General features: G+C 40.9%; 1 protein-coding gene across 1 annotated transcript in view; it reads right to left on the bottom strand.

The window, feature by feature from the left end:
- Positions 1-11,029, bottom strand: part of heg1 (heart development protein with EGF-like domains 1) — a 16,398-nt gene extending 5,369 nt beyond the window's left edge. Inside the window, exons 1-5 of the mRNA XM_083921021.1 lie at positions 10,631-11,029; positions 2,913-4,068; positions 1,826-2,301; positions 597-710; positions 256-409 (exon numbers count right to left, since the gene is read on the bottom strand). Of these exons, the coding sequence (XP_083777147.1) occupies positions 256-409; positions 597-710; positions 1,826-2,301; positions 2,913-4,068; positions 10,631-10,874 (2,144 nt within the window). The 5' untranslated portion in view covers positions 10,875-11,029. The remainder of the gene's footprint in view (positions 1-255; positions 410-596; positions 711-1,825; positions 2,302-2,912; positions 4,069-10,630) is intronic.
- Positions 11,030-11,895: the final 866 nt, after the last annotated feature.

The raw sequence follows: 11,895 nt of genomic DNA, 5'->3' as shown, positions 1-11,895 counted from the left end.
AAAAGAGAAAATATCCAGTGAGCGGCAGTTCTATGGGCGCATATGCCTTGTTGATCAGAGGTCAAGGAAGAATGGCCAGACTGGTTTGAGCTGATAGAAAGGCCACAGTAACTCAAATATTCCCTGGTTCCAACAGAGGAATGCAGGAGAGCATCTGTGAACACACAACACCACCTACTTTCTAGCAGATAGGGAACAGCAGCAGAAGACCATACTGACACTTTATTATTAATAAAGTGGCCGGTGAGAGTATACGTACATACTTTGTGTATTAAAGGGGTCTTACCTCTGGTGCAGGTGCGTCCGTCCTCCAAGTCGAAGCCAAGTGGACATTCACAGCTGAAGGAACCTCGCGTGTTCACACACCGGGACCCGACGGGACAGGGGTCACTCTCACACTCATCCACATCTGGACACACAAGTACATGCAGGTATTAAATTAAAATTCTAAAAGGCCCTTCACTGATACCTGAATACTAATTATAACTCTCCTCACTATAAAGAAAAAGATCATTTTACATTTAGAAGATTTTATTTTTGTTTTCATGCTACCATGACCATGTTGTCAAACTGTCAGGAAGAAAAGAGACGCTCACCTTGGTTGCAGGTCGGTCCTGTCCATGCCTGCTGGCAGTGGCATGTGAATTGATGCCCCTTATAGCTCACACACATCCCTCCATTCATGCAAGGGTTTGACACACAAGGGTTTCCTGAGTTCAGAGAGGAGAGCAGGCATTTGATTTTACCATAAAACAGAGGAAATTGAACCATTAAAAAGTTCAAAACAGTGGCACATTAAGAGGCTTCACACTGACATTCATTATTCCTCATCAGTCTCATAACTGTTCGCAATGCACATTTTCATACCAGTCCATGTTTCAGTATTTTTCCCTATCTGTGGTAGTTGTGGTTCTTTGGCATTGTTTCTCGGTACTGCACCCATAAAATTGAGTAGAAAGATCACTGCAGTATAATCAGCATCAAAGTCTTTTTCATTGTCTATTCATTTGAAGTTGCACATTAGAGGAATTTGAAAATGCATCAACTACAAGATAGCACCTTCTTTAGACCAGAGAGAACAGATCTGTGGGAATCAGAATAAACTGTGAGATCTGAGTCCAGAGGATATTATGTGATATATGGCCTACTTGTCATAACTATTGGATGTGTTTTCTATCGTGCGTATACAGCTGTCTTATGTGTAACTGTTATGTTTAACTTGCATGTAGATTTCTTGAACTGAACTGCCTTACGTCCATTTCATGCTTCTTGTGGTCAGTTGACGGCGTGGATGTCTGTTGTTGAGTGCCTCCAAGAACGGACCTTTCAGTCATGGATGTACTGTATGCTCTCAGCCAACTGAAATTATGCTCAGGCTGCAATTGTGCAATATCGCCTTGCGCACTGCACTGACCGCAAGAAGCATGAAAGATTTCAAAGATGCAAAATTAATTTCAGTACTAATTGACAATTAAGTTGTATCATTTCGTTATATATCGTATCACCTTGTATCGCACATCGTATTCTTTTGTATTGTATGTTTCTGCATCATATCGCATTGCATCACATCTTTTTGCATCGCATAGTTGTGTATCGTATCGCACTGTATCTCATTGTCTCATATCGTATTGTATCGTAACCTGCATTTGGCTTTACTCTCCTAACATTTGAAAAACGTTTAGCTTTAGCGTTTTAATCTGCCTCCATATTCTGGAAAATTCTGTCATATGATCTAGAAGTGTAATGCTTTTGGTCCACAGCTACAAAAGAGAGTAACAAGACACATTCTTGCTGTGGAAAGCACTGTAGACTGTAGAGCACTGACTTGAAGGTGTTGGTGCTTTGGTTGGTGATGTTGTCCCCACCAGCTCTGTAGTTCCTCTGTCTGTCTGTTTCCCGGTGGTCTGCAGAGCCTCTGTACTCTTGGCTGGGGTGCTATGGGTGTAGGTGGTGGTAATGTGCCGGCTACTAGTTGTGGTTATTCCCAAAGTGCCTGTGCTTGTTTCTATCTGCAGAGTGGTGGCGTTTGTGGGATGAGCCATCCCTGTTGAGGGCTCCTGTGTTTGGCTGGGTGACACGTGGTGAGTTGGGTGCGTTGCAGAGGTCAGCAGAGCCAGGGTGGAGGCTGTGGTGGAGGGTGTAGTGTACGGGATGGTGGGTTCAGTAGGTGATCCGGCTGTAGAGCTGCTAGCGGTTCTACTGAACCTGGAGGATGAGGTTGCAGATAGAGGAGGGGTTGTAGTGGTGATAGTGGTAGGGAAGGAAGTGGCTTTGAAAGTGTCTTCTTCTGTTATCTGGGATCTGTTGATGAGAAAATCAATGAATGAAATCAAAAACACAGTGAAGGCTATAGTGTCAGTAGAGGGCGCTAGAGCAAATAATGTAAGCTTCTCAATCGGGAGACACTACTGGAAAATAGTAAGAGAAATTGAACTAATAGGTATCACCATGAAACTTCCCTAGTTGATTATTTACATTAAGACAATTCTATTTTGTATTACGAGTTTTCTGAAATTGTATGTTTTTTTAATCATGCAAATGAGGCATTATCTAATTCTAACTTATGGTGAATTTAGCAGAAATCTAAAGACACAAATGTAGTGAAATGAACACCTTCATGTGTGTTTTGGATATTTTCTTTCCACTAGTCTGAAAGAAGACATGATAAGGAAGAAAAATAGCCCAAAATCTAAAAAAAGGTTTCCTTGAGGGCAGAATTTGTCTGTCAAAGTGATTTCTAATAAAGAATGTTTCTAAATATATGGAAATAATTATGATATATTTCATACATAATGACATATTATATAGCAATAACGATATATCCTACTCTGTGCTGTCATGCTTGTGCAAAAACCAAATATCTTTCCTTGAACCATTATCCTATTATTTATTGAATAACAATAAAAATGTACCTTTCTGTAACAGTGACGGGTGTCGTGGTGAGGAAGACCTCAGTAACCAGCACTGGAGTGTCTGTTTGAGAGCTGTCCACTTCAGTTGTACTACTGCTGACTGCAGGGGATGCTGTTGTCATACCCAAGTCCACGCTTTCCTCCTTGGTCTGGGATGAAACGCCCTCAGTGCCCTCCTGGTTCTGAGTGCTGGAGCTTTGGGTTTCGATGGAAGACTCTGTGGAGGTGGCAACACTAGAGCCAGACCACTGCTCTGTCACTGAGATGTTTGTAGGACCTTCTGCAGGGGAAGTGACAGAAGGTGTGGAGGAGATGGACACTTCAGATTGGTCAGTATTGGGCTGGGTCACTCTGAGAGGTGGTGTTGAGTTTGAGGTCTCCTCTGACGTTGGGGTGTACTGATGATGGGTGGCATTAAGTTGTCCGGTTACATCTTGTGTTCCACTAGGCTCCCCTGGGCTCCCGGTCTGGGGAAATATCCCCTTGACGGAGTGTGTCATGTGCTGGTCTGTTGTGTCCCCGCTGTCAGTCCGAGTGGATGGGGCACTGTGGGTGTAGTCCTCAGTCTCTGTAGCTCTAGCAGGTATACCCATGGTGGAGGGGGGCTGATGAGAGTTGGAGTCCTCTGTAAAGGCAGAGGATGTGCTGTTGCTGGAAGAGGAGGTGACAGACAGCAGGGTCCTCTCCCCAGCTCGGCTGATGGTGGAAGAAGAGTAGGTGCTGTTGGTGTGGACGGCTGTGTGGGACGTAGAGGATGAGGCATCTCCTAGTCGGAGGGTGGTATCTGGGCTGTCCTGCGGGAGTCTGGAATCCTCTGTCCACATCCAGGAACTAGCCTCGCTGGACACAGCGGGGGAGGCTTCTGGTACCTGGTCTGTGTTAGTTAAGTCCTTCCAGTTGCTGCTGCTGCTGCCAATGCTGTTGCTGCTGATGCTACTACTGGTGCTGCTGCTGCTGATACTGCTGCTGCTGATACTGTTGCTGCTACTGATGCTGCTGCTGTTGATGCTGCTGCTGCTGCTGTTAATGCTGCTGCTGCTGCTGCTGGCCTCAGTGGTGGCTACAACAAGGGTGGAGGTGAATGGCTCAGTAGACTGGCTTATTGCCTCAAATGACCTGCTGCTTGCTTCTGTGGAGGTTTGTGTTTGCTCAGTGTCTGTGGAAAAATAAATAAATTATAATATTATCAAGTTTGTGTGATGTTTTATGACAAGACAGTGAAAACATATTTCTGTTTTTGTGTTTAACTGCTTTTATACATTTGTATACTGTAAACATAAGTTTATATATATAAATCAAATGATCATTTTACATTTTTTAAACTTGCTTTTTCTTTTGAGTTGAATATGACCTGATTATTATTATTACATAGTGGTGTAATTAAATTAATAATCTTTTTAACTGTATATTTGTAAAATTTCTACTTCGACTTTTAATAATAGTCAAAAATATTCTCCATGATATACAGTATACCGTACACACTCCAATTATTGAAAATAATTTTTTATGCTGATAAAAAAAATCACCATTTATAACTGCAAAGTAGACTGTGTTGTTGAGGCTAACATACAAATAATGATCACCCCATCATGTATTAATCCATTAAAGGTTTGTGTAGTTTCTAACATACATTTATTTCATTATTTTTCCTTTTTTAAGCCATTTATCGAGCATAAATGAATGCCTTCAAAACAATACAGTATTCATGATCTGACCATTTACTTTCAATTACAAACTGCACATATTCTCACTTCCAGCTGTGGCCACCAGAAGGTGCCCACCATGCTGTTGTCTGGCCTGTACAGACTGCAGAAAGGGAAGATACTGTCATAAACACTGTTGCTTGCTGCAGAGGCAATGATTTTGGGTGGAGAACAATTGGCAGCCGGGCTTGTCTGCTTTAACAAAGGCTTGAGGTCCTAAATATGGCGGTGACTGACTCCATTGGGATTTGGCCATTTCCTTCCTAAAGCTGAGTGAGCACAAGGCACTGGCAGAAAACTGTGACCATGTTATCTGAGTGTGAGTGAGTGTTTTCATGTTCAGTGTCTGTGTGGAGATTTGTTTTTGGACTGGCTCAAAATTGCTGTTAAGTCATAATAACCACCCAAACGTTACCGGAAGTGAAGTGTCAAAAACAATGTTGCAACAGAAAAGAGATTGTTGTTTTAGACATGTTTTTAGCAGTTTCTCACTGACAGTTGACAGTGGAGATAGACAAGAAGCATGTATAAAGAGCAAGGATGACAAGCAAGCAACGTAGAGATATTGCAATGACGTGATGGTGTGCATCTTAGATAACAAGGCCTCTGGGACACCCACAAAATAGTTTTTAAAGGTCCCATATCATGCAAATTTTTAGGTTCATACTTGTATTTTGGGTTTCTATTAGAACATGTTAACATGCTTTAATGTTCAAAAAACACAATATTTTTCTCACACTGTCTTTCTGAATAAACATGTATTCACCGTCTGTCTGAAACGCTCCATTTAAGCGCCTGCCTCTTTAAGCCCTCCTCTTCTCTGATTGGTCAGCATTGACACAGTCTTCCACATCTGCATTGTTGTGCAGTTGGGGTATAACTGTAACAGCACTGTAGCGACACATTGTACCTATATATATATATTATAGCTGTGACATCACAACCGTTCAGAGGTCCTGGCGGAACAGCTTCTGAATACGGGCTGTGCGCATTTCTCTGTGCATTGAGCGTTTTTCCTAATTTCACAGTATTTATAAAACACCTTCACCTGCTTCATTATAAAAAAAGACAAGCAAAGCTCCCTTTTTACAATATGGGACCTTTATATAGATATATTCTTATATCAACTCATTACTTTCAAGCTGCAGGCAATGGAGCTAGCTTTAAACACAACACTGACATGTTATTGCTTTTCAAATCCATATGGCGACCATGTTAACTTGCAGCTGCCTTCTTTTACATCCAGGAGGCTTGGGGTAACAACACATTAGCATTCATTTGGCCATACATACGTCCAATATTTACTCCTCTTTTATCTCTACGCTACATTCTGTTCACCAGATGACTTTGTTTTGCTGAGTGAAGTTTTTTTTTTTCGCTGAACAGCTGTCTGCTGTGGCTGGAAAGAATATTATGAAAGGGGAGAGTGAATACAAGTAGCGGGCTCTAAAACCAAAACAATGAGCTGAAAGATGCTAAAATGCACCATAGAGCTGAGGGGAACTTAGGTCATATTCTATCACCTTAACTGTGCTTGTTTCTACTAGTCTGCTGTATTAACTGCCATAACATATGTCATATTCACATTACTATAGATATTATTATAGTTAGTTACTCTTTGGTTGCTTGCATCTCTAGAAGTGTGTCTGTCTCTCTGTCTTTTTGTCTGTCTCTGTCTCTCTGTCTGTCTTTGTCTCTCTCTGTCCATCTGTCCGTCTTTTCTCTCTTTCTCTCTCCTTTTCTTCCTCCCCAACCGGTGCAGACAGATGTCCGTCCTCCACAGAGCTGGGTCTGTCTGACGTTCCTCCCTGTTATAGGGAAGGTTTTTCGTTGCCACTGTACTCAGTGGGGGAATTGTTGGGTCTATGTAAATCATAAATAAGTCATAGAGTGTGGTCTTTATCCCTCCATATGTAAAATGTCCTGAGATAACTTATGTTATAATTTGGCACTATACATTTTTTTTTATTGAATTGAAATTGAATTGAACTGGATACTATATATATATGAAAGTACACTAACACTATACAACCCACATAGTGATGTGATCACTGGTATTTAAAGCAGAGACTATCCCAGGGCTTAATAGAAGTCCCCTTAAGTCAAGTATCAAGTAAAGAATAAAAAAAGCTGGGCACCAAGTCTGTGTGTGAGGTTTTTTCCTTGACCTAGAGGGTTTTTCTCTGCTCATCACTGATGCTGTGCTGTCTGACAGCCTGTAATCTGGCCAGTCTCCAGCAGCCCAGGACTTTAACAACAGCACTCTGAGGATGAGCGTCGGTGCTGGACAGCATCCTGACAACCACCACCAGCAGCAGCCTCCATCCAAAACCAACGGAGGGGAGAGTTCAACTGCAGAACAGCCCGTCCACTGGGAGTCTGTGAGGAGTACTGGGCCACTGGACTCTATTTTTCTCTCTCACTTCCTCTGCACGTGTCTCTCTCATTATTTCATTTTCTCTCTCTCTCTCTCTAGATCCAGTCCGGGCAACAAAACTCAGACTGGAACGTGGTGTTGGCAACAAGTGAGGAACACTCCCAGATTCTCTGCTGTTTATCTCTCAGCTCTTAACGCGGCTGTCATTGTCGTCTTTTCACATCTGTTATACACCAGAAGCTCTGTGCCTTCCATATCAATTCAGGTAAATGCAGTAGGGTGATCATATTCACAGGGGACATTTTAGTTATCTAATTTTGTGATATTCAAGGACCACATATTGAGGTGTTTGAAGACCTGTAAATCTGGGTGAAATCAGGGTGAGGAAAGAGAATCATTTCCACTTTGTCATTCTTTATCAGCAACTAGCTTACCCTTTGCCTTTGAGCAAAGCATTTGACCCATGTTTTCCGTGAATTGTGCTGGGCAACTTCCACTCTGAATGTATCAAACATGACTGAAACAAAGCAAAACTCTCACTGGACAAACACATCTTCAAAAAAGTACAGCTTATGTTATCGCTGACATTGCTGTTAAACTTGTAACAAACAGTCAGTTTTGTGTATATTTATCAATTGTATCAGTATATAAATTATGATTGTGTAATAATACCTCAAAAACACTGAATTGAGTTTTAATTAATAGTTTACGTGCACAGAGCTTCATTTTTAGGTTGTAGAAACCACGAGTGGTAAGCAGCGTTCTGTATCTGCTCTGTCCGCATTTTTGCATTTTGTATGTCATGCATATTGCAATTTTTGACAATAAAACTGACTTGACTTGACTCTCCTTCACCGCTGCTGTGTTTTACACTTATAGTGAATTGTTAGAAACAAATGCCGTCTGTGTTGTCAAACTGTTCATCTTCACAAAAATCTGATTTGTTAATTTTGATATAGATTTCCTTCCAGTGAGATATTATGTATTTTATATAGTGACTATGCTGTTGTAAACTTTACTGTTGCTGCTCTGGAAACAACATTTAGTTATATAATTAGGCTAAAATATAAATACACTCTAATCCTGGTCTGATAGTATAATTTATTTTTAGAATATATTTTTTTAAACAATTAATCCAGAAGAACCAAACTGAGTATTGATAAGAGTGTATCAATAAAATCCTGGTGATACCAATCCACCCACGCGAATAAACGCACGATCATGAGTCACTTGTCACAGTAACGCATTACTTTTTGGTGGAAGTTATCAGGCATTTAGTTACTTTTTAACAAGGTAACAAGAAACTGTAACTAATAACTATTTTTCAGTAGCTAGCACCGATTACAACACGGCTTCTTAGGCCTACTTATTAGCGATAGACCGATACATTGGCCGGCCGATATTATCAGCCGATATTCGCGGGCTGCTAAGTTCGCCGACAATTTGTTCTCGGCATTATTTACAGACAGACGTCCACAGGCAGCTCCGTGTTGCTGGAGTTCAATAAATGTTCCTTTTAAAAAAAATTGAGATTCTAAACATTTGTTATCATCATTCTGTTATTTTTATGATGTAAACTGAGGGAGCTAAAGTAGTATCGGCTCCAAATATCGGCTTAAGAAAATCGGCAGTCCGTCTCAGTCACTGGCTATGGTTGATGAAAAGAAAACCGGTATCGCCACTAAAAATTCCATATCGGTCGATCCCTACTACTGATGAAATCAGTCATTTGATACAAATTATGGTTTTCAGCAGAAAGCTAACGTATATTTGCGAGAGGAGGTAATTTCCTCTCTTACAGGCGTAGAAGTTGGCCGTAGCTTTTGTGGTGTTTTCGAGTGCAACGTTTTGGGCGAGACACAGGCGACAAGGTGGAAGAACAGTTGGCCTTGGACGCCACAAGGTCGGCTTGGTGCGTCCCTGCCTTTATACATAGCAGCAGACTGCTATTCCGAAATAACAGACTGTAGAATGGCGTAATTCAAGAAAGAGTGTGAACATTTTTTTCATCAGAGAGACGCGCATATGTTATCTTGGTGCCATGGAGACTGGTAGCATCATTCATTAACTGTCTGCATGATAAAGGTCCATTATTGGATGTTTCCTGGTAACTTTATGGTGTCATGCTTGCCAGTGGTTGAATTATAGATCCTGATACTCTAAAATATTTATTTGAAACAGAACTTAAATCTCTCTTTCCTTCCTCTGGCAGGGGTTTAGGTTCAGACGTATTTTGCACTGTATCTCAATCTTCTATTTGAGGGATAACAATAATTGTACATCCCTGCTGGATCTCTGAAAAAGATACCTTTATCAGTTAAAGCCCTTGATTCTTACACCTTATCAACACCTGTATGAGCTGGTGAACAAGCTTTGAACTATCAAAGGTCTTAAAAGAGGCAAGGATGCTGATACTTGGATCATAGGAGAGACATGTTAATGACAGGACCTCTGAGTGTTCATGGTTTTTAATCAAACTAATTGAATCAATGGGTCTAACTGGATAAACTGGTGAACCACATTCACTATAAGGACCAAGTAAACATCTAAATTCTAATATTCCCCAGTATTCTTACTGTCAGTCTCCGTTCACCATATCTGATGCATAGATTGAGCACAAAGTATAAGCCTTAAAAACACTTCTTACTAAAGTAGAAATTAAACAATAAGTCGAGTAATCGATTAGTGGCAGAAAAATTGCATTCATCGACTGATCATTTGATTAATTTTAAGCAAAAATGTCACAAAATTGGCTGATTCCATCTTGTCAAATGTAAATATTGTCTGTTTTTCTCAGTCTTCTATGATATATGGCCAAACTCTTCTATCCCGATATAGATCATTTCATATAATGGTGTCACGATATAGCATGGTCTCTGGAAGTTAAATAAGAAAAACAAGTTTGAAATGACCACATAGTAAAGCGTAACAAATGAAAACCGAGTATTTTCTCATTGTATTAAGAGCTTTAGAGCAAAATACAAACTCAAAAAAATTGAACAAAGAACATTTAGAGTTAATATGTGCTTGCTATCAATTTAGATGGCCTAACTGTGCATCACAATATCTTGATATATGATTTCATGACAATAAGATTCCACTGAAAGACAATAAACGACTATGTAATTAGATGGTCTTTCAATATGTTAACCTGGGAACAGCAACTTTAGGACTTACTAACTTTACTATTTCTGGCAATTTATAGAACAATCAATCAATGGGAAAAACAATAAACATAAATATTTAATGCAAAATGAAGTAGTTAGTTACAGCTACTGAATCAAATAACACAAAAAGAGCAATGCACTTGTGGCAGAGAAGCAACAGATCTAAATATAATATAATATCATAATCCAAGATGACACTCTTCACTATGATAGGTAAAGTTGCATTAAGAGATGATTGCCTCCCTATATAAAACACCGAGATATCTCCAATTGTTCCAGTTCAGGATAGCTGTTGTATGTCTCTGGTCTCCTCCAACCAAAGCCCATTTTAATACGGTGAAAAAGAAAAGCAGAGATGTGCAGAGCCTTTGCTTTGCCTCGTATGAAGTAACGGGGATAAACAGAGCAAAGTGAACTTTTTTTGTTAACAGCTCCACTTGTTATCGCAGGCCTCAGTGACAGTGATCTTACCAGCAGCGTGTGTGAGCAGGACGTTCCTCTGTGATGGGGATAAACTCTCGCTGGAGGATGAAGTTGAAGTTTCATTGTTGTCCATGTGCCCGAGTTCATCCGTCGAGGTTGAATAATGAACTCCTGCCGTTACCGGGTCCGTGCTGTTGTTTCCGGGGGTCCCTGCCCCGAGGGGCCCCGGCAGACCCAGTAGGAGGACCGACAGAGACACGCCGAGGACGTGATTCAAAAACCACGTTTCCATGATTTTTCAAAACCCCAAAACGGTCGCCGATAGTTTCCGTAAAGTCGAGTAAAGGCCGGGGAGTCTCCCGGGGACACCATGAGAGGAGCTATGCAGCTGCTGGTGAAGTTTCACTAGAATGAAATAATTCCCGGTGCAGGTCCGGAGGAGAACCGCTGCTCGGACGGCGGGGAACGGAAGATAACAAGCCGAGGCAGCAGCCTGTTATCACAGCGGAGGAGCCCGGGCTCCTCCTACACACACACACACACACACACGCACGCCCGCACACACACACACGCACACACACATGCGCGCGCACACACACACACACAGACACAACACACACACACACGCACACGCACACACAAGTGGCTGCATTTGCTGCCTTCAGGTGTTGTCGGAAGTCCTGCATTTAATGGTCTTTTTTTCAGCCACGAGAGACTGATGCTTCTGAGACTTACAAGTTTTCAGACAAATCAAACAACTTCTGTTTTGGATGAAATGGCAACCCATCATTGCGATGAAAAAAAAAGAAGGATAAAATTAGAAATCATCCAAATCTTGGGTCAAGTCACGAGAGTGAATGGAGAAAGTCACAATAATGACACACTAACTCTTCATCATGACATGTCCTATCATTGAAACTCTATAAATAGACCTATATTCTAAAGTCTACTGTATGATGAGTGCATTTGAATTTGTATCATTTATAACTTTATTCGTTTTCCTGGCGGGAATGAGATTGAAAAGGCACAAAGTGAGCGTTAAGCAGCTACAAAAAGCTTATTAAGGCTATTACTCCTTGACAAATAGGGGTTTAGAAATGATGTCTTACAGTTTAGGATACAGGCTTTACAAAAATGTAATGGAGACAGAAATGCTGGTACAAATCTTTCCTTCTGGTTACAAAGCACTGAACTTTCACTGGCTGCAGGAAAGTATTTGAATTTAGGGCAGCAGGGCTCTATTAGAACAATTATTATTTACAACAACAATCAATTACTCATTAGCATTGTGTTATCACTAAATGTATGTAAGC

Source organism: Echiichthys vipera (assembly GCF_963691815.1).
Source record: "Echiichthys vipera genome assembly, chromosome: 10".
NCBI classification, from domain to species: Eukaryota; Metazoa; Chordata; class Actinopteri; order Perciformes; family Trachinidae; genus Echiichthys; species Echiichthys vipera.
The sequence above is the reverse complement of the archived record's forward strand: the minus strand, read 5'-3'. Positions and strand labels throughout refer to the sequence as shown.